This window comes from Paramisgurnus dabryanus, chromosome 6 (assembly GCF_030506205.2).
Source record: "Paramisgurnus dabryanus chromosome 6, PD_genome_1.1, whole genome shotgun sequence".
Classification (NCBI taxonomy): domain Eukaryota; kingdom Metazoa; phylum Chordata; class Actinopteri; order Cypriniformes; family Cobitidae; genus Paramisgurnus; species Paramisgurnus dabryanus.
Window position 1 is genome coordinate 9,116,226 of NC_133342.1, and position 20,490 is coordinate 9,136,715.

Consider the following 20,490-nt stretch of genomic DNA (forward strand, 5'->3'; position numbering starts at 1 on the left):
TGAGTAACGTGACCTGTGAAGTAAACCTGTTCTGTGCTTATAGCAAATACCTACCTGTACAAGTGAAGCTCTGTGTGTGTACGAAGATCCCCAGTGCTGTGAGTAACGTGACCTGTGAAGTAAACCTGTTCTGTGCTTATAGCAAATACCTGCCTGTACAAGTGAAGCTCTGTGTGTGTACGAAGATCCCCAGTACTGTGAGTAACGTGACCTGTGAAGTAAACCTGTTCTGTGCTTATAGCAAATACCTACCTGTACAAGTGAAGCTCTGTGTGTGTACGAAGATCCCCAGTGCTGTGAGTAACGTGACCTGTGAAGTAAACCTGTTCTGTGCTTATAGCAAATACCTGCCTGTACAAGTGAAGCTCTGTGTGTGTACGAAGATCCCCAGTACTGTGAGTAACGTGACCTGTGAAGTAAACCTGTTCTGTGCTTATAGCAAATACCTACCTGTACAAGTGAAGCTCTGTGTGTGTACGAAGATCCCCAGTGCTGTGAGTAACGTGACCTGTGAAGTAAACCTGTTCTGTGTTTATAGCAAATACCTACCTGTACAAGTGGAGCTCTGTGTGTGTACGAAGACCCCCAGTGCTGTGAGTAACGTGACCTGTAAAGTAAACCTGTTCTGTGCGGATAGCCAATACCTACCTGTACAAGTGAAGCTCTGTGTGTGTACGAAGATCCCCAGTGCTGTGAATAACGTAACCTGTGGAGTAAACTTGACCTGTGTATAAACCCTTACTTACCTGTTCTGCCGAAGGTCCCGGGTGGACGAACAGCGTTTGACCTCGAAGTACTTTACCTTGTTTGACTTTTGTTTGATTCTGCCTCCAGGAGAAGCGGAGCGCGCCACGGATTGTTGGGCCAGAGCCCCTACGGAGCCCCTGTCCCCAGTCTTTCCCTCAAGTGGCCCTGGAGGCCAAGAAGAGACACATTAGTTTTAAATTGCCCTTCCCCCTTTCCCCCCTTTTCCTTTTAAATATTTAATAAAGTTTATTTTAATTATAGTATACTCGTCTGTCTGGTCATTGGGGTGGTCTTGGGAAACTCCTCGAGGTGGAAGAGTTGAGAGGGGTGTGACCCTTAGCATAGTTGGGTCCGCCCTCGGGGTGTGACAAATGCATCTTCTATCTAAACCCTTGAACCATCTTATTTTAGATATATAGAAATGAGACCTTTTTACTCATCGCACCATGACCTTTAAAATAATATTACACATGACTATGTATGTAAAACACAATCTTAGAACCACATAATATGTATACATTACATTTCAGCAGATACTCAGTGATGTGAGCCTAAAGGCTAACAGTTCAAAAACCTTTGCGATGAATAGATTAACACATCAAAGAGTTGTATATCTGAAGACCTCTTTCATCTACGGGTCAAATTTGGGTTAACAACACCCCCTGAGGTTTAATTGTTTTGCAGTGTCTCTTCATGAATAAACTTAAAGTTGATGAATTATAATCCAGTATTACAACAGTTATGTTTCATTGTGGGCGAGCACAGTTATTTATTTTCTGTTTATTCTGCACATTCAGTTTGATTCATGAGTATCATTATAGAGGAGTTTAAATGACTGAAATGAAGATTATCACTGTTCATGTCTTTATCAACATCAGTGTGTTTATTTGTTGTTTATTGAGACTCACATTTTAGGAACTGCTCCCTGGTCTCAGGTTCAGGTGCTTTACTTTTATCAAATATCTTCTCTATCTCTTCTCTACAGAAATCCTCCAGTTTCTCTCTCAGATGAGACACAGATTTTCCTACATCATCAAAAGAGATGAGAGAGCTGACAGTGATGCTGAGTGAGTCTGTAGATCCAGGAGGAACAGAGAGAGACTGGAAACTCTACACAAACACAAACATAAACTCATGACACTGAAAATATCATCTGAGTAAAACATGCTCTTCACTTCCTAAAGATCACTGATCTCTGTTACCTGGAGGAAATTGATGTGATCATCTGTGTGTGAAAGCTGCTCCAGCTCAGCGTCTCTCCTCCTCAGATCATCAATCTCCTGCTCCAGTCGCTTCAAGAGTCCTTCAGCTTCACTCACTGCAGTCTTTTCCTGATCTCTGATCAGCTGTGTCACCTCAGATTGTCTTCTCTCAATGGATCGGATAAGTTGAGTAAAGATCCTCTCAGTGTCGTTGTAAGGAACCACCCACTGGTCCAACGACGGAGTCCAATGGCGTGGGGAGAAGGGATCTCGTGTTCTGAATCTCCTCCTTTAAGAATTAAAACATTCATTTAAATTTAGTATTTTATCTTATTTGACTCTGTGGGTTTCCCAATCTGACTCCAAATTATATAATTAAACGTAATACATTGTTAATATTAATTTAAATTATTGATTATTTATAAATTCCCATAGTCTTAGTTATTCGTTCATTAGGGACCCGGTATCGCACAGAGTATACGCCGGCCGTTGCGTATATCTCACGGACACAAAATTGTCAGTCTGATCTTAGTCAGAGGTTGCCGGGAAAACTAATATTTTTATGGTTGGCCCCTCCATGCTTGTTCCGATCATAAAAATAGTTACTTTAGTTTAGCGCTCATGCAACTTGCTAAGACAGGTGATAGACATAAATCTGAGAGTTTTAATGAATGTGCCCCATGCTCCATTCGACCATCAAAACACCAGTGTGATCATATCCTGACAGAATAATCTTGCAGTAATACCAGACTCCTTCTAATCTACTAGTCATAATAATTTCTGAAAGAATTAAAATAAATCAATACAATTTCTGACGAATTTAGATGAATCAAATGTAACAATTTATTATACCAGGCAGGTTCCAGCTTCAAACATCAATTAAAGAATATCATACAGAATATGATTCAATTCCAATTAATTAAAATGATCAACAGTTTCAAAAGTTACAAACTCATGCCTGGCAATAGACACTCTGGCTACAGAGTACTTCCATCGTGGATATAATACACCTAAAATGGTGTAGGAAGATTCTTGTTAAAGATTTCTTCCATGATGTTTTAGTACACACACAAAGTGTGGGAGCTACTGGTTACAGGATGCCTCCATAAGGTTTGAATACACACAGAGTGTGGGAGCTTCTGGGTACAGAATGGCTCCCTAAGGTTTGTATAGGCTACACACAAAGTGTGGGAGCTTCTGGGTACAGAATGGCTCCCAGAACATTTAGCCAGGCCACCTTTTATACACAGCGTGAGAAAACTACCAAAATCTAGTTTGACCTGTACCAAGTGATACTAAAGAACACCTGGTCAAAATCCAGTTTGACCTGTACCAAGTGATACTAAAGAGCACCTGGTCAAACTAGCCAGGAGTATCTTGGCAACTGGTCAAACTAGCCAGAAATATCAAGGCAAAAACCCCACCTCTACAAGAAATGCATCTTCTATCCAAAGTTCTAAACCCTTAATCCATCATATTTTAGACTTATAGAAATGAGACCTTTTTACTCATCGAACCATGACCTTTAAAATAATACTAAACATTAATATAAAATACCATCTTAGAACCACATAATATGTATACATTACATCATATATTTCAGCAGATACTCAGTGATGTAAGCCATAAGGCTATCATTGCCAAAGCCTTTGTGATGAAGAGATCAGGAGAACAGAGAGTTGCATGTCTGTAAAGAGTTTCACCTAAGAGTCAAATTTGGGTTAGCAACACCACCTGAGGTTTAATTGTTTTATAGTGTCTCTTCATAAATAAACTCAAAGTTGATTATTTACCAGCCGTACTACATCGTCCACTGCTGTCTGTGCAGAGCGCTGTTAGTACACACAGAGAGAAGAGCATTAGAATCAGCATTTCACTCAGCTCTTACTGGTACATCTGTTACGGGAAAATTGGTATTGTCTCTTTAAGAATATGGGGCTTGTACTGCAGACCGTGCTGAACTCTGGGTAATGTAGTCGAGAGCACTGTGCTCGCATGTCCGTTACTGATAGTGGTACACTGAAGGAAATACGAGCTGCTTTTATGTTTATTTAAATTTTATTTGCAAGTTTTGTTCTGCAACCCGGGCGTTCAGATGATGTAAAACTGATAAGCTTTGTCTGCTCATCACTGCGCGTAAACAAACGTCAAGATAGCCGAGGAGGATTATAAAAAGGTAACATTGGGGGCATTGTCCGGGATCTCGCATGTGGTGAGTTAAATGGACATTTTTGATCGTCAAGAGGAAGTTGTTATGTCAGATAATGAATGTCAGATAGTGAAAAGCTGAGGAAAAACTCCCATATAAATACGAGTTTACGTTTACGTGAGTCCTACGATGTCAACACAGCATGATAAGAAACAAACGTCAATTTCATTTGTGGACTGGCTAAATGAACTGTATGCTCAAACAGTAAACACTGAATCAAACTGAATCAAACCATTTTAAAAGTGTAATGGAAAATAAGGGTTATACAGGATAGTGGATTTGACACACTGGGTTGTGAGCACGCCAGCAAACTCAAACTTCCAACTCGCTGGAAGCAAAGAACAAACAGATAAACTTACATTTCAAGACACACCAAAAATGAATCACAAACTGTGATTCAGACTGTGTGGAAAAAACCCTACCAGATGTCCTGTGATCTGTCATCAGACAGTGGGGAGGAATGCAGTACAGTTAAAGAGAGAATTCCCACACTTCGACCAGGTCAGTTTGATGGCTCCACTTCATGGAGAGAGTTTCTAAACCACTTTGAAGATTGCGCCAGAGCTAATCACTGGTCTGATAGGACAATGACTGTGCAGATGAGGTTCTGTTTAGTAGGTGCAGCAGGAGCTGTGATTCATAAAAACCCCAGATAAGGTCGAAGGAGTTACGCCCGCATAGTGGAAGAAATGGAAGCTGCTTATGGCCCATCATCAGAACACGTGGCTGCTATTGAAATAGAGCTGAGACAGAGGGTCTGCAAAGCAGGTGAGCCACTTCATGTGCTAATAGATGACATATATGAAAAAGTCTCCATTGTCTATGCAGATCGAACAGAGAAGGAGCAGGATTCTATCAGTGTTAAGGTGTTTACTAATGCTATGGGAGATGAGGAGTATTGTACAGAGACTGTTGGAAGAGCGGCCGCGCACATGATATTGCATACAGGTACGAAACCACACGCCGAACAGCCACTAGTGTAACACAAATCATGCATTCTACCATAAGACATACAGAACGTAGAATTAGAGCGGCTGCAATCTGAGAATGCCCTGAACAAAATGAAAGTGAAAATTCAGTTTATTCAAACACAGAGTGGAGACCAAAACACCTGAGACCACAGTTTAATCCCTGACCACAAAGACTCTCTAAGCGAGGAAAAATTGATTGGGAAGAAATTATCTGACACAATTGCCAGGGCATTGGCCATATGAGACGGGACTGTCCTTCACCTAGGCTTAACCTGCAGCACATAACTCCAGCCTTACCGCAGCATTCAGAAACTCAACCTACTTCTGAAGTTCTCAGAGTTAAAGGCAGCAGCCCTGAAATGTGTATATATACACTGCTGTATAACATGAAAATATGTGCCCTTTTGGATAGCAGCGCTTGGAGAAACGTATTGCCTTGCCATTGCTATGAGACCATTACAGCCAATGTCAGACCACCACTTCGGCTATCAACCGTACAGGCCCTGCAGGGAATAAGCTTTTTAAATGTTTATGTTCTTGGTGAAGTCGATGTCCTGGTACAGATAGGAACTCACACAGTCAATGTCACTTTATTGTTGCAGATGTAATGGAAGACACAAAGGCTATTCTTGGACATCCATTCCTAGAACAAGCCAGAGCAAGTCTTGACTTTGGCCGTCGGAAAATCATACTTTTTGGTGAGCAAATACCTCACTTCACTCCAAAGAATAAACCTAAAGTTCATGTAGTGCGAACAGCACACACAACTGTTCTGGAAGCGGGATGTGAATATGTCGGCGATGTACTGCTGAGTCCAACCAAAGGCTTCATGGAAAGGCATCAGGTGCTTGTGGCGAGGATCGTAGTCAAAGCCCAGTCAGAAAATCAGATTCCCATCAGGCTTTATAATCCTGGCCCTGCAAATGTGAAGGTAAAGATGGGAGTCGTTGCTGGCATTCTTCAGCCAGCAGAGGTAATGCAGACTACCACCTCATCATTGTCTCATGCAGGCCTTATCTGCACGACTGTCCCGAATCATTTACAGTCGCTTTATGCAGAGGGCAGATCTGAAGGGTACAGAGCAGCACAATCTGACCAAGCTGCTCATCGCCTATGGGGATGTTTTCTACAGTGACAGATCTCAGTCATACAAACGTGGTCCAGCACGACATTCAGACCCAGCCGGGTCCACCTATAAAACAGCCCCCTTGTAAAATGTCGTTTGAGAAGCAGAGAGATGCTGACCGACAGATTCTGATTCTGGTGTAGCCTCTCCTAGCAACAGCAGCTGGGCTTCACCAATCGTAATGGTGTAAAAGAAAGACCAAACATATCGGCTATGTGTGGACTATCGAGCTCTTAATGAGCGCACAATTAAAGACGCCTACCCACTCCCACAAATCCAGAACACGCTGGACACATTATCAACAGCATGTTCAGCACCTTGCATTTAATGTCAGGCTATTGAACTAACTCCAGAGGCTAAGCGAGTCGCTGCATTCTGTAGCAGGAAGGGGCTATTTAAATGGAACTCCATGCCGTTTGGGCTTTGCAACGCCCCAGCGACGTTTCAATGCCTAATGTATCGTGTCCTGGCTGGAATGCAGTGGGAAACATGCTTAGTCTATTAGATAATATCATAGTGCTGGGAAAGGATGTGAAGGAAATGCTCCAGTGGCTGTGTAAGGGTGGATTCACTACAGTGGTTCAGTCTGTAGGAACGCCGAAATGACTAAGAAATGTTAACAGCAAGATATTATAAAACTGTATATTTCTGGTCAATTATCACCCTTCTGCAACCTATACCAACGACGGAAATAAGTGCAGTTATAATAGCAAAATATGTGGGAGAGCATTGCTAGAATATAAATATATTGAATTGCAATACGTGGCGTTTAAGTATTAACACTAAATCAAAACTAAACAACAGATTTGTAAATGAATAGGTTTAATAACAGCCCTGACTTAAAGTTACAATTGAAATGGTTACACTATAAATGCATGAAAATGGTACTTAATACAAACAATTAACTGTTTCCAATGTATGTTAGATATTACCTGATAAAATAGAGAAAGAAAGAAAGAAAGAAAGAAAGTTTAGAAGAAAGAGAATGACCATTAAGAACTGGAATCTTGGCCTAAAGGCCTAAACCCAAGAACTCAGGTAAAGAAGAAAAGCAGAGGGCAGAAAGCAAAAGGCAAATGCCAAAAGGCAAAAGCCCAGAGCTCATGAAAACCAAGACCTTTATTCTCTATCCTTTGACCATGTGACCAAACCTAACATGATACATTCAGACTGACCAATCAGAAGACCACACCTTTAACCCCCACTGTATTGAACAAACAGCTGTAACAATAGTCTTTGTAAGCACAGGAATGCAGATGGTACAGTAGGGAAATGGGGGTTGTGACAAGTTCTGACGAAGTAATAAATTCCTATATTTTTAATATTACAAATTATTTAAATATTTTCAATCCTACAGCTGGCACAGGTGTTTGAAAGGCTATGCCAAGCTAATTTAAAACTCAAACCTTCCAAGTGTTGTCTGAAGAAGAGTGGGTGCCAGCATACGGTAGCCGAAGATTAACACCAACAGAGAGAAATGATTGCACCACCAGGTGAGAGCTGTTGGCTGTAGTGAAGTTCACATCACGTTTTCGCCAGTACCTGCTCAGCAGACCTTTTATTGTATGCACAGATCATAGTAGCCTCAGTACAGACGTCACACTTCACATCTCACACATATTAAATGTTTGTCTTGAAAATAAGTGAATTGAGATTAATTTCAAATTTAGACCTAAACATTTTAATGTCTTGTATAACATTTTATTCATAAAAGAATACACAGCTGTAGATTAATAATATTAACTGTAAATAACTACTGTACAGCTACCTCTGTTTGACAGGACAACATACTATTATTAAAATATAACATTACAATCAGTTATTTAAAATAAAAAATTAGTAAATGAAAGACTTAATATTTCTTTGTTGTTGATTCATCATGTTCAGACTTCTCATATGACAAAATTATTTGTAGACTCTCTGTATCATCTATATTGTTAGATCACACAGTTTCACTGATCCATAATCAACATAAAACCCAGGATAGAGAGGTTTAGTGAATGTGGTGTTGACTCTGTGGATGAGGGTCATTGTGTCAGAGACGCTGTAGGACAGAGATCCTGAACTGTGATCCACATAAACTCCTATTCTAGAAGAACTGAGCACTACAGGGAGTTCAGTCTGAATGTTATTGTGCCAGAATGAACATCTGGAGTCAGAGCAGCGCAAACACCAGGACTGATCATTAAATCCAAACCAACAATCATGACCTCCCTTCCTGCTGATGCTCTTATATGACACTGAGATAAACACATCATTACCACTCCACTCAACCTCCCAGTAACAGCGTCCACTCAAACTCTCACTACACAACACCTGAAAACAAAAACCAACAAATCTGTCTGGATGATGAGGATACTGCTGGACTCTTTTAGTGAAAATAATCACTCTGTTCCCCTCAGACAGACAGAGATATTCATTTGCTGTGTTTGGATCTGCAGTGAAGTGATGATAATCTGATGAAGACAAATCAAAAACATCATTTAAATGTAAAATTCTACATTTCAATAATTAAAATAAAACTTTTTTGAGGACTGTCAATGTGTTAAGAAGTGAACAGAGATCATTTACAGTATAGACAGAATCTAATCGGATTGTTTTACTGTTATATTCATCATAATCCTGTGTGTGTAAAAGGTTTGTGAATGTGTAAACATTGCCAAAGTCCCTCTGTTCTGTAGATGTACACTTTAAAATATATTTTGTTATCATTTCATTTAAGTGTAGATCATTTCTGTTTAAAGAAAAACTTAATGGCTTATAAAATTTAAATATTAAAAGAGAAACTTGATTTATGAACTGCTATTTGATCTCACAGTTATGTTTCATTGTGGGCGAGCACAGTTATTTATTTTCTGTTTATTCTGCACATTCAGTTTGATTCATGAGTATCATTATAGAGGAGTTTAAAATGACTGAAATGAAGATTATCACTGTTCATGTCTTTATCAGCATCACTGTGTTTATTTGTTGTTTATTGAGACTCACATTTTAGGAACTGCTCCCTGGTCTCAGGTTCAGGTGCTTTACTTTTATCAAATATCTTCTCTATCTCTTCTCTACAGAAATCCTCCAGTTTCTCTCTCAGATGAGACACAGATTTTCCTACATCATCAAAAGAGATGAGAGAGCTGACAGTGATGCTGAGTGAGTCTGTAGATCCAGGAGGAACAGAGAGAGACTGAAAACTCTACACAAACACAAACATAAACTCATGACACTGAAAATATCATCTGAGTAAAACATGCTCTTCACTTCCTAAAGATCACTGATCTCTGTTACCTGGAGGAAATGGATGTGATCATCTGTGTGTGAAAGCTGCTCCAGCTCAGCGTCTCTCCTCCTCAGATCATCAATCTCCTGCTCCAGTCGCTTCAAGAGTCCTTCAGCTTCACTCACTGCAGTCTTTTCCTGATCTCTGATCAGCTGTGTCACCTCAGATCGTCTTCTCTCAATGGTTTGGATCAGTTGAGTAAAGATCCTCTCAGTGTCGTCCACTGCTGTCTGTGCAGAGCGCTGTTAGGACACACAGAGAGAGGAGCATTAGAATCAGCAGCATTCACTCAGCTCTTACTGGTACATCACACAGTCTGTTACACACAGTGGACTTCAGTGAAAGTCATCCAGCACTGAACTCCTCACTGACTGATTGGATGAGAGTCTTAACTGAGTCTGAAACAGATCTGAAACAGCAGACAGCAGTTGTTCTTCTTATCAAAACTCACCTTATGAGTCTCCACAGCATCTCTCAGCTCCTGAAGCTTCTTCTGGCTCTCCTGGATTCTCTGATGGGATTTTCTCTGCGTCTCCTTCACTTCTTTCTGTTGGATGTGGAAATAATGAGCAATCATATAAAATGTACATTTTTTTTATAAGTTAAACTCTGCAAATCCACCCCTGGGCGATACTGTAAGACCAAAATGGCATCTTCACAATGTCCTTAACTTTATAAATCAAAGGAATGTGATGTATGTGTTACCTTAAGGTATAAAAATCTTTAGTAATGTAGCTTTGGTGTCATTATAATGAAACATTTATCACAGATCACATCTCTTACCTGTTTCTCAGTCCTCTCTTCTTTAGCTGGTATGGTTTCATGATTTTTGTGCTTTCCCACCATACACAGATAACATGTACAGAACTGATCAGTTTTACAGTAAATCTCTAAAAGTTTCTCATGTTGAGGGCAGATCATCTGCTGAAGTCTTCCTGTCACATCAATCACTTTGTGTCTCTTTCCTCTGTGAAAAGCTTCATGTTGTTCAAAGTGAGTTTGACAGTAAGATTCAAGAAAACTAGGTGTGAAAACTAGGTGTGAACTAGGTGTGAAAAAACATTGTCGTTAACTGAAATAAAAATAAAAACGAGGCATTACAAAAAAACGATAACTAACTAAAACTGTAATGTGTGTCTGGCAAAACCAGAGGTGTAAAAAGTACTCAAAAATTTGACTCAAGTGAAAGTACAAGTACTGAGTGTAAATTTTACTCAATTAAAAGTGAAAGTATCTGGCCAGAATCATACTTGAGTAAAAGTAAAAAGTACCACATTAAAATTGTACTTGAGTATTAAAAAAGTAAAAGTAACCGGAAAAAGAAAAACGAGAGATATGTTTAAGCTTTCTCTAAAAACATGAAGTGAATGAACCACATCCAAGGTTTTATCATTTACAACTGTTTGTATTTAATTGTATTTCATTATCAAACTATAAGACTACTACATAATTTCCAACATGATCTCACAAAGTTCAGTGGTATAGTCACAGAATTTTTTGCTCATTTATCTGTGTCATTGTCACGGATCTCCGCATTTTTCCCTGTCTGTCCCACGGACTTTCTTTTACGTGTCAGTTTCACGTATTGATTACTCAATTGTTTTTCCTATTTTTAAACCATTTTCACGTGGGTTTGGGGTTAGATTTGGGGTTTGTGTTAGGATGTCACTTTAACTATTGGTTTATACAATTTTTTTCCATACTTTTAAACAATTGTCGCCTGACGTTAGGGTTAGGAGTTGGTTTTGGATGTTATTTTACGTTACAGAAAGTTCTAAACCCGAACCCACGGGAAAATGGTAAAAAAAATAGGAAAAACAATTGAGTAACCAATACGTGAAACTGACATGGAAAAGAAAGTCTGTGGTACAGACACAGAAAAATGCAGAGATCCGTGACAATGAATTTTAGTATGCAACATGCTACTCAAAATTGTAAAACCCTCGAACTTAACTTAAATTTCAAGCTCTATCCAGCCGATGCAGGATAAGGTGTATTAGACCTGTTTCACACTGTAAATATCCGATAGGAAACCAATCACATTTAGAACGGTGGACGGCTAAAAACCACATGAAATCTGTTTTTCTAATCCGTTTCAGGCTACATCCAGAGGTGGTTTGAAATCCATTTCAGTCTTACCGTCCTGATCGCATTTGTGTAGCTTTTCGGTTACGTCATGCTGTCACGTCACATAAAACACGTCAGACGTCGAGGCAGATTGTCATGCCAGTGCGACGTCATTGCCATAGAAACAGTGCAGATAATCCGGAAAACGGCTACAGGATGAACAGATCAGATCTGAACAGTTGTGAAACACAATGGGCTCTATTTTAACGATCTGAAACGCAAGTGCGAAGCGCAACGCGCAAGTGAGTTTGTGGGCGGATCTTGGGCGCTGTTGCTATTTTCCCGGCGTGAGAAATAACTCTTGCGCCGGGCGCAAATCAATAAGGGGTTGGTCTGAAGTAGGTTCATTATTCATAGGTGTGGTTTGGGCGTAACGTCAAATAAACCAATCAGAACGCTAGCCAACATTCCCTTTAAACGCAAGGGCGCAAGTTCCGTGGCGGGTTGCTATTATTATGACGGATTTACCAGGCGCACGCCAGGAGCGGTTCACAGCCGAGGAGACCGACGTCCTTGTACGGGGGAATCCCACGCTTGCCAGCATAAATCGGGCTCGCCGTGTAACGGGAGGTGGATCTGCCTCAGGACTTGACGCCAGCAGAGGACATCGCTGCGTCCACCCTCACCGCTGAAAGGGTTTGGGGGCTTTGAAATCGGACCCAAGAAACGCAAGCAAGGTCCAACCCCAACGTACTCTTACAAATCAAGTTCATATACATTAAGGTTTCTTATGAAAACATTTTAACTATTATTTACATAAAATAAACGTAATACAGCCACACAACAAAGTTATGAAAATATTTTAATCGTTATTTGCATGAGAATAAATAAAAAATATCACCACAATGCTCACCACTATGATTCCCCTTATCTCGTGTATTAATATTTTTAAGTGTAACAATTTATGATTTGCAAAAATAACTGTTGCATCTGTGTAGATTAGATAAGCAAAGTGTATGCGCGTTGTGCACGCTATACATTATGGTCAAGCATGCGCCCTTAAAATAGCATAATGAACCACGCGCAACGCGCCACTGACTTTAGACTAGTTTTTTTTGGTTAGTAGCGCAATTGTTTTTTGAAACTGCAAAATAGCATAAGAGATGGTTTGCGCCGCAACACGCCTCCTTTTTGCGCTGAACCGCCCAGGGAGCGCAAGTTCATTCCCTAGTATGCTGACGTGCATCTGTGGAGGGAAAAACCCCGCTGTGCGCCGGCGCAAAATACGAATGATACATGCGTCACTGACAAAGTCAATTGCGCTGGGTGCAAGATAGGGCCCAATGTGTACAGTGAGGCTGTCAAATTAGATATGCACCAAAATTTAGACTGACAGTGTGAACAAGGTATTAGTCTTGATAGAGAGGCGGCAAACAGCAGGAAACGTGTCACACTTCATGTGTTGTCGATTTCAAAGAAGCAAAAAATCTTCATCATTAGATGAACTGTTGGCCAATTCCTTAGTGTGGCCCAAAGGCTCCAGAATAAATAACATTTCAATAAAACTGACCATCAGCGCAATTCATTGGTTTGACAGAGCAAGCAAAAATAGATCTCTAAAATAGAAGTACTTTTTGACTGTAAATAAAATTGTAAGGAGTAAAAAGTACTTTTTTTCTTTAAAAAATGTAATTAAGTAAAAGTAAAAGTACTGATTTTTAATTGTACTCAAGTAAAGTAAAAATCCCCAAAAATAATACTTAAGTACAGTAATCAAGTAAAATTACTCAAGTACTTTACACCTCTGGGCAAAACTAACTAAAATAAAATAAAAATAAAAATATAGATTAAATGTCCTTAGTTTTTTGTCTTTTATAGAGCAAATAACATTCAGCTTCAAATTCCTTTCCATGCGTCTCTCACTCACGCGGTGTCACTCACACACACACACACACACATTCGCGAATTAATGACTCGTTTAAGTTGATTCCTTACAAGGTGTTGCAAATAAATGAATCTTTTGAGTCGATTCTTTACAAAAGCAAACGGGCCAAACGTTTTGAATTGGTTCGCGAATCAGTTTAAATGAATTGTTTAGATCGCTGCAACAACTGAATCGTCTGATGCGGTTTTGCTTGTGTCTAGAAACACGCAGAACATAAAGTGTGTTGTATTACGTGAATATGAATTTACTAATCTTTTAACTAAAAGCTAAACTTAACACGTGTACCCGCCATTATATACACTCGACCTGTTCGTCATCAGAAACATTTAAACGCGTGCAAACTTTAGAAGCACTGTGTACACGTGACTGAATGAAGAATGTGGCCACGTTGAGACCATTAACTCAGAAGTGTTCAAGTGAACTGTGTCCTAATGCATTAATTGTTCACACGTGTGTAGTATCAGTTTGATCCATTTCTTTTTAGTTTTGTGTTTGAGTACAACATACAAGTCAGCATTAAAGGCTGTTTTTCTTTGTTGTTAAAGCATGTGTTGAAACATAATCAAAGGTTGATTAAATGTGACTTCTGTACTTCTGACACACTGATATTCATCTTACCAATTTCTGGTCTCCACAGCAAAGTTTTGTCTTTACTGTCCTGATATTTATGTGTGCACTGTATACTGTTTGTGCATGTATGTGTGTATTTTTTTCTCAAGAGTAACTACTAACTCGCTACTTGAGTATTTATTTCTTTAGATTACTTCTTTTCACCTCTGGTTATTTGTCATGGTCTTGTCTCAGACTGAGCTCTCTGACAATCTGACAGAAATGTCTTCTTGTGCCTCAAAAATGGGTTGAATACATGTGGTTCATGCATGTCTTCTTTAGTCTGTTGGCTCTTTAAGTTTTTTACTGGCACACATCACATTTTCCACTTACTGTGGAGTGTTGAACTTGAGACTGTTAATATTTTGTGCCCATATGTACATTTTATGTACTGGTTTTATTTTTGAATTAATATTTTCTAAAATTGTATGATGTTTTTGTTGAGTTATTATTACACAATTCTTTTTCTGACCTTTTTGAATCTTGCCCCTGACAAATAACCCAAATTATGAAAAAGACTAAAACTAATAAAAACTAAACTAAAACTAAGCATTTTCAAAAAATAAAAACTAAACTAAACTAGCAAACCCACTTCAAAAACTAATTAAAACTAGACTGAATTTGAAAAAAAAAAGTCAAAACGAAATAAAAATAAAAACTAAGGAAAAATGCAAAACTATAATAACCTTGAGACACACGAGACAGGACTTGACGGCTTTGTGTTTTCTCTCAGTACAGACGTCACACTTCACATCTCCAGCTTCAGCATAACTGTGATCAGGACGAGCAGCTTGTAGTTCCCTTTCAATACGGTTCACTTCGCATTGCGTCAGTTAGCTGACGCTATGGGGGAAACTCCTGTTTACTCCGTGACTGAAGCCTATTGGTTAACGTCTGTACAAAGTACAGACCAATGACGTTTGAACCCGCGCGCGGGAGGAACGCGTCCCTATATAAGCGCGGTTCAATCGTCAGGAGCTCATTATTTTCTCCTTCAGCGCGAACCTCTCGCTGCTCCGAAGAAAAAGAAGAAGCCTTACCTCGCCGTTGACAAAAGCCCTGCAGCGGAGTCCAGGCCTAGCGTCTTCCCCTGCCGTTTTCCGGCTGAGAACCGAAGATAGCAGAGTCCAGGTCTAGCGTCTTCCCCTGCCGCTTTCCGGCCGAGAACCGAAGATAGCCTTCGCTTGCCGTGGTACGAGCCCTGTGCAGCGGACACACGCCTGACAAGGTCTCCCCTGCGGCCGCCCGGTAAGATCAATATTTTGAATATAAAGCTATAAGCTAAAAGAGCAGGCGCTGTTGTAATAGCGTCCAGCACAGCGGCTCGGTGAGCCTCTCTGCTATGAATTTCCTCCGAGCGCGTTACCGGTCTGGCACCTCCCACGCCGGGACCGCGCTTATGCTTTGGTTGTCTTATCCATGTTTCGTGCTCCCCCTGCTGTTCCTCTCTCGCCGGGATGAACACACGGCGAGCCATGAGACTAGATGGATGCATAGACAAGCACACACGGACTAACCCCCCCTGTGTTCTGTCACACCGCAACCGTTCATGCTTACAGAGTCCCTTCGCTCCTCTCACATTCAGTGGCGAGATCTCTGGCACATATATTAATCCCCCGAGTGCATCAGGTGATACCGTCACGACGCATGGCTGTTCTGTCTGTGTTGCTGCTCCCCTCTGCCGTTCCTCTCTTGTTGAGATGAACAAGCGGGGAACCGTAGACCTGGATAGATGCATACGACAAGCAAACACGGGCGGTCTGCCCCTGTCTCTGTCATAGCACAGCCACTCGTGCTCCACGCTCGCGGAGTCCCTTGCTCCTTTCCCCACAGTGGTGAGGTCTCTTAACGGCTTAGCTAGCACGCGGTATTACGGCTCGCTGCCTCTAAATGCAGCTGTCCAGTGTTCAACGATTACAGAGCTTCATGCCCCTCCCCTCCTGGAGCGGCGCGATCTCATTCGTCTGCTTGATAGGGCCGATTCGCCGCTATTGGAGCACCAAGAACACTCATTATAAGAGAGCTTCATGCCCCTCCCCTCCTGGAGCGGCACAATCTCATTCGTCTGCTCGATAAGGCGGACACGCCTCTATTGGAGCGCTAAAACACTTATTATAGAACTTTACTGACCTGAGCCGATCTCACTTCAGATAGCTCATTCTTCGTCTGCCTGGTAATTTCTCTCTGGTTTAGACGGAATCAGAGGCAGAACGAATTTGTTTATAATATACTGAGGCCCGAATACCTCCCTTTATTCAGTCCCGTCCTATATCAGTGCGCTGAATATTGGTACATTCTTATATATATACCCGGTTTTTCTGCCCTTTTAATAAACGGCAAAAGCGCGGGCCTCACGGCAGACTTCCTCTCTGCGATGGGTTCAGTCTGACATTAAACCACCTAGACATACTGCTCTGCTCCGTGAGCCGTTCGGTCACCGTCACTACTGAGGCTTGTGCACCTGAACGGCTGAGCTCTGGTCTCCGCCGCACAGCTGCATGAACAGAGAACGAAACTGTCTGGGAGAAAAGGGGTTAAGTCGCGCCTCGGCTGGACTGCCCTGAAATGTTTTCTGTGTGCTGTTTATCCAAACATACTGTGTAATACTGTCGGTTATGCGACCTCACTATAGTGGCGAACGGTATTTAATTCCTCTAAAAAGAGTAATTTCCGTGCTTACTATACTGTGTATTGACACCCACGGTTGTACGGTGTCTCTAAACACTTTATCGCCTTACTGACAAGCAATCAGTAATACGCACACACGGCCCGCTGTCCATAATTCTATCGACGCTTGCCGAAAAACCCCCGGTTTGGCCATATACTGTGTATTGACACCCCACGACTGTACGGTGTTTCTAACACCTTTCTGCCAAATTCGCTCGCAGCCCACCTCAGTTTCTCCGCTACGATGCTGATGGCGCAAACGAGCACGGTCTTACGGCTGTTATTCTCTCTTCCTAGAGGAAGGACAGCCTCAGACTTTTGCATGGCTCCAAGCGTTTGAATCGCGCCCTCTCCGGACGGCCACTCAAAGGCTTACAGCCAAGCGGTTTATGACGTTTTTCGGCCATATAGCTGATTTATATTAGCGGATCCGAAGACGCTCACACCTCCGCTCCAATACTCGGAGATATTAAGGGTAATATCAACCTCAAGTGAGCTTGCTACCCGCCACAATAAGTTTCAAAGCTTAAAGCGCGTGCACAGTCAGACGCGCGCGGCATCTCGTTTAAGACGGGCACACGTACCCCTCTAACGAGCCTCAGAAAGCTGAATATCGTGGCATTCTGTTCATAAGTCCACTTCAGTTTGACTAAGCAAAGGTCCCGCCCCGAGCTGACGGCCGGGAAGCTTGCTTAAGTTACACACGGCTGCATGAAGTGCTGTCATTACGAGCTAGCCCAGCATTTGCTGTGGGTTGAACACGCTTTACGACGGCAATCAGACTTCGGCGCGTGGAACGCCGTTTGTCTCATATAAATCACCTTGTACTGTGAATACGGTACATTAAGAGGATGATTTAGCACTGCAGCACTCTCGACCGTGTTATTGTGATAATGCGGTCGGGCAATCTACGGTGGTTTCATTATTTACCGAACCAGACTGAGATCTCGCCCCCTGAACAAGCTGACGAGTCATCTCCTTTATAAACTCATTGCATCGCTTTATAAGCTATGTTCAATCAGAGTGATACGCATCTCATGCTTAAACTACCAATATTAACCCATTACGATGGGCGTGCGGAGATGGCATCCGTGGGACACGACCTACATTACGTGCCTTATGACACATTGACACAAGCTGCTAGGACCCCTTTCACGAGGCGTCCTTATGCAAAGTCTGATCCATTCTGTCTAGTGACATTTGAAAGTCAAAACCCCCCGCGAATCGCCGGTGGAACACTTTTCTCCTCACTACAGAGGCACGGCGCTCTCTCCCCTACCTATATCTATGTGGCCGTGATAACAGCGAACCACGCTTTTACGACCGACCATTCATTTAATTCACAAGCCTGTCATCTCTCAGGTCCCCGCCGTCCACGTTGTCAGTTTACAGCTTCGACATCCCTGCTTCGCGCACTACTGAGGTTTGTTGCATTAAAGGTGCGCCCATTAGCTCACCTGTATGCACGATATGGTTTTTAATTATATGCGTCCACCGTGCGCTTAGAGAAGCTCACATGTACACGCTATAACATTTTGGTATACAATAAGATGCGCTTGGGAAGGCTCACCTGTATACACAGCTGTGTTATGCTTTGTGACACATACATTGTTGTTCATCTGTGTACGTTCATGGTGCGTTGGGTGCCCACCGTTACGTTCATCGATCATATCTGTACACATTCACGGCGCGTTCTGTGCACTGATTTATCTATACGCATTCACGGTGCACTGAAGAGTTCACCCGTGTGCGCACAATTTATTATCAGAACACATGACGGCGCGCTCGAGAATCTTGCCGGCCTGTGCATTATAACACTCTGATTCATCTATATGCATTCACGATGTATTCAAGTGTTCACCTGTGCCCGTGCAATTTATAGTCAATACACATTTACGGCGCGCTTGGAAAGCTCACCGATCTCTGCACTATAATACTACCTATATGCATCCCGATGCGCTCGAGGGTGCACCTGGGTTCACACTATTGTGGTATCTGTATAATCCCACGCTACGAACCGTTCTGCCGCATATTATAGTCAGATCGGCCGTTCGTGAGCTTCGCAGATCACTCACTACGTATGTCTGTTGCTAACAGTGGTTATTTAGATGGATCGTTGAAACCATCGCACTGGCTCACGCCCCTCTATGAGCTATGTCCTATATAGAGCCCACTCTGTGCGAGTTTGGCTTCTTCATGAACTTGGTCTACAGGGGTATCTATATCTATATTTGATATCTGCTACGCGGCCGGCTGGTCTTCGCCGTCTACGTTGTCAGATTGTACAGCTTAGACGTTCCTGCCCTACGAGCGCAGGTTCTCTCGGCTCAATCATGCACGCTCATGCGTTTTATGTGTACACCACGGTGCGCTCAGCGAGCTCACCAACGTGACTCTGCATTTACTTATCTCGCACAGCCGCGGCGCGCTTGGTACCTCGCCGTCTTGTGCTATGTTATGTGCCCCCGGTGCGTTTAAAACCCCACCGTGTGCGCGTCAACAATTTATATGGTGCTTACACATTTGCTTTTAAAGCTGTGAATATGCCGGGTATAGGGCCACACGCAGTGTCTCTCCGGTAAGGCACTTCAGTACGTTGTGTATGCACGGCGTGATGGGATTACGTTCCCCCATAGCGTCAGCTAACTGACGCAATGCGAAGTGAACCGTATTGAAAGGAAACGCTTAGGTTACTCACGTAACCCCGGTTCCCTGAAATAACGGGAACGAAGCATTGCGTCTCTTGCCGTGCTACAAACGTCTACGCAGCGAGTGTTATTCGGCTGCGCGCTTCAGTCGAATAAATAATGAGCTCCTGACGATTGAACCGCGCTTATATAGGGACGCGTTCCTCCCGCGCGCGGGTTCAAACGTCATTGGTCTGTACTTTGTACAGACGTTAACCAATAGGCTTCAGTCACGGAGTAAACAGGAGTTTCCCCCATAGCGTCAGCTAACTGACGCAATGCTTCGTTCCCGTTATTTCAGGGAACCGGGGTTACGTGAGTTACCTAAGCGTTTTGTCTTCTTCAGTATCTCCACCACTTCAGCCAGCATGGTGTTTTTATTTAAATCAGGTCTTGTATTGAAGGTCTGTCTGCACTGAGGGCAGCTGTAGTTTCTTTTCTGATCATCTTGATCCCAGTAGTTTGTAATACAGCTCATACAGTAACTGTGTCCACAGGGAATGGTCACTGGATCCTTCAGTAAATCCAGACAGATTGAACAGATGAACTGATCCTGAATCACTAAAATACTGGCTTCTGCCATTTCACCGTATTTACTTACAAACAATAAAACTAAACACACAACAGCCCAACAGTTTCAGTTTCTCTGAACTCAAAGTATTTCCTGGTTGTGTTTATGAAACGTGTGCTAACAGGTGTGTCAGTCGTATAATAAACAAGTCCACTAGATGTCAGTCTCATACAGAAAGTCACAGTCTCGAGTAGCCAAACCTTTGTGAAAATGCTCTGTCATAAATGCATAAATATGAGTGAATTTTGTGGTGAAATAAGAGAATAACAGATCAAATCCCTCTGATGTTTGTCACTAAACTGATTCAACATTCAAGTCAGTGTGAGTGTTTGTCCTCTAGTGGTGAGTTTACACTACTTACACATACAATTCACATTTAGAAAAGAAAAATAAATAGAAGTTTAAACTACAGATA

The 20,490-nt window shown here is 42.0% G+C and overlaps 1 protein-coding gene across 1 annotated transcript; it reads right to left on the minus strand.

Moving 5' to 3' along the window:
* Positions 1–7,934: 7,934 nt before the first annotated feature.
* Positions 7,935–20,490, minus strand: LOC135744336 (E3 ubiquitin/ISG15 ligase TRIM25-like). The gene is made up of 7 exons (XM_073814916.1): positions 19,829–20,490; positions 14,847–14,940; positions 10,313–10,550; positions 9,981–10,076; positions 9,538–9,771; positions 9,244–9,445; positions 7,935–8,711 (listed from the first exon to the last, which is right to left on the minus strand). Exons 1-7 carry the CDS (start codon positions 20,085–20,087, stop codon positions 8,185–8,187), a joined length of 1,650 nt encoding a protein of 549 aa, XP_073671017.1. The 5' UTR covers positions 20,088–20,490; the 3' UTR covers positions 7,935–8,184.

What these genes read in the sequence shown, in the direction of transcription:
- LOC135744336 (XM_073814916.1), bottom strand. Translation starts at nt 20,087, where the DNA reads ATGGCAGAAGCCAGTATTTTAGTGATTCAGGATCAGTTCATCTGTTCA. An exon ending in GCCGTCAAGTCCTGTCTCGT is followed by an intron (nt 10,551 to 14,846) that starts GTGTCTCAAGGT and finishes TTTCACACCTAG; the next exon opens with TTTTCTTGAATCTTACTGTC. An exon ending in AAGAGAGGACTGAGAAACAG is followed by an intron (nt 10,077 to 10,312) that starts GTAAGAGATGTG and finishes CACATCCAACAG; the next exon opens with AAAGAAGTGAAGGAGACGCA.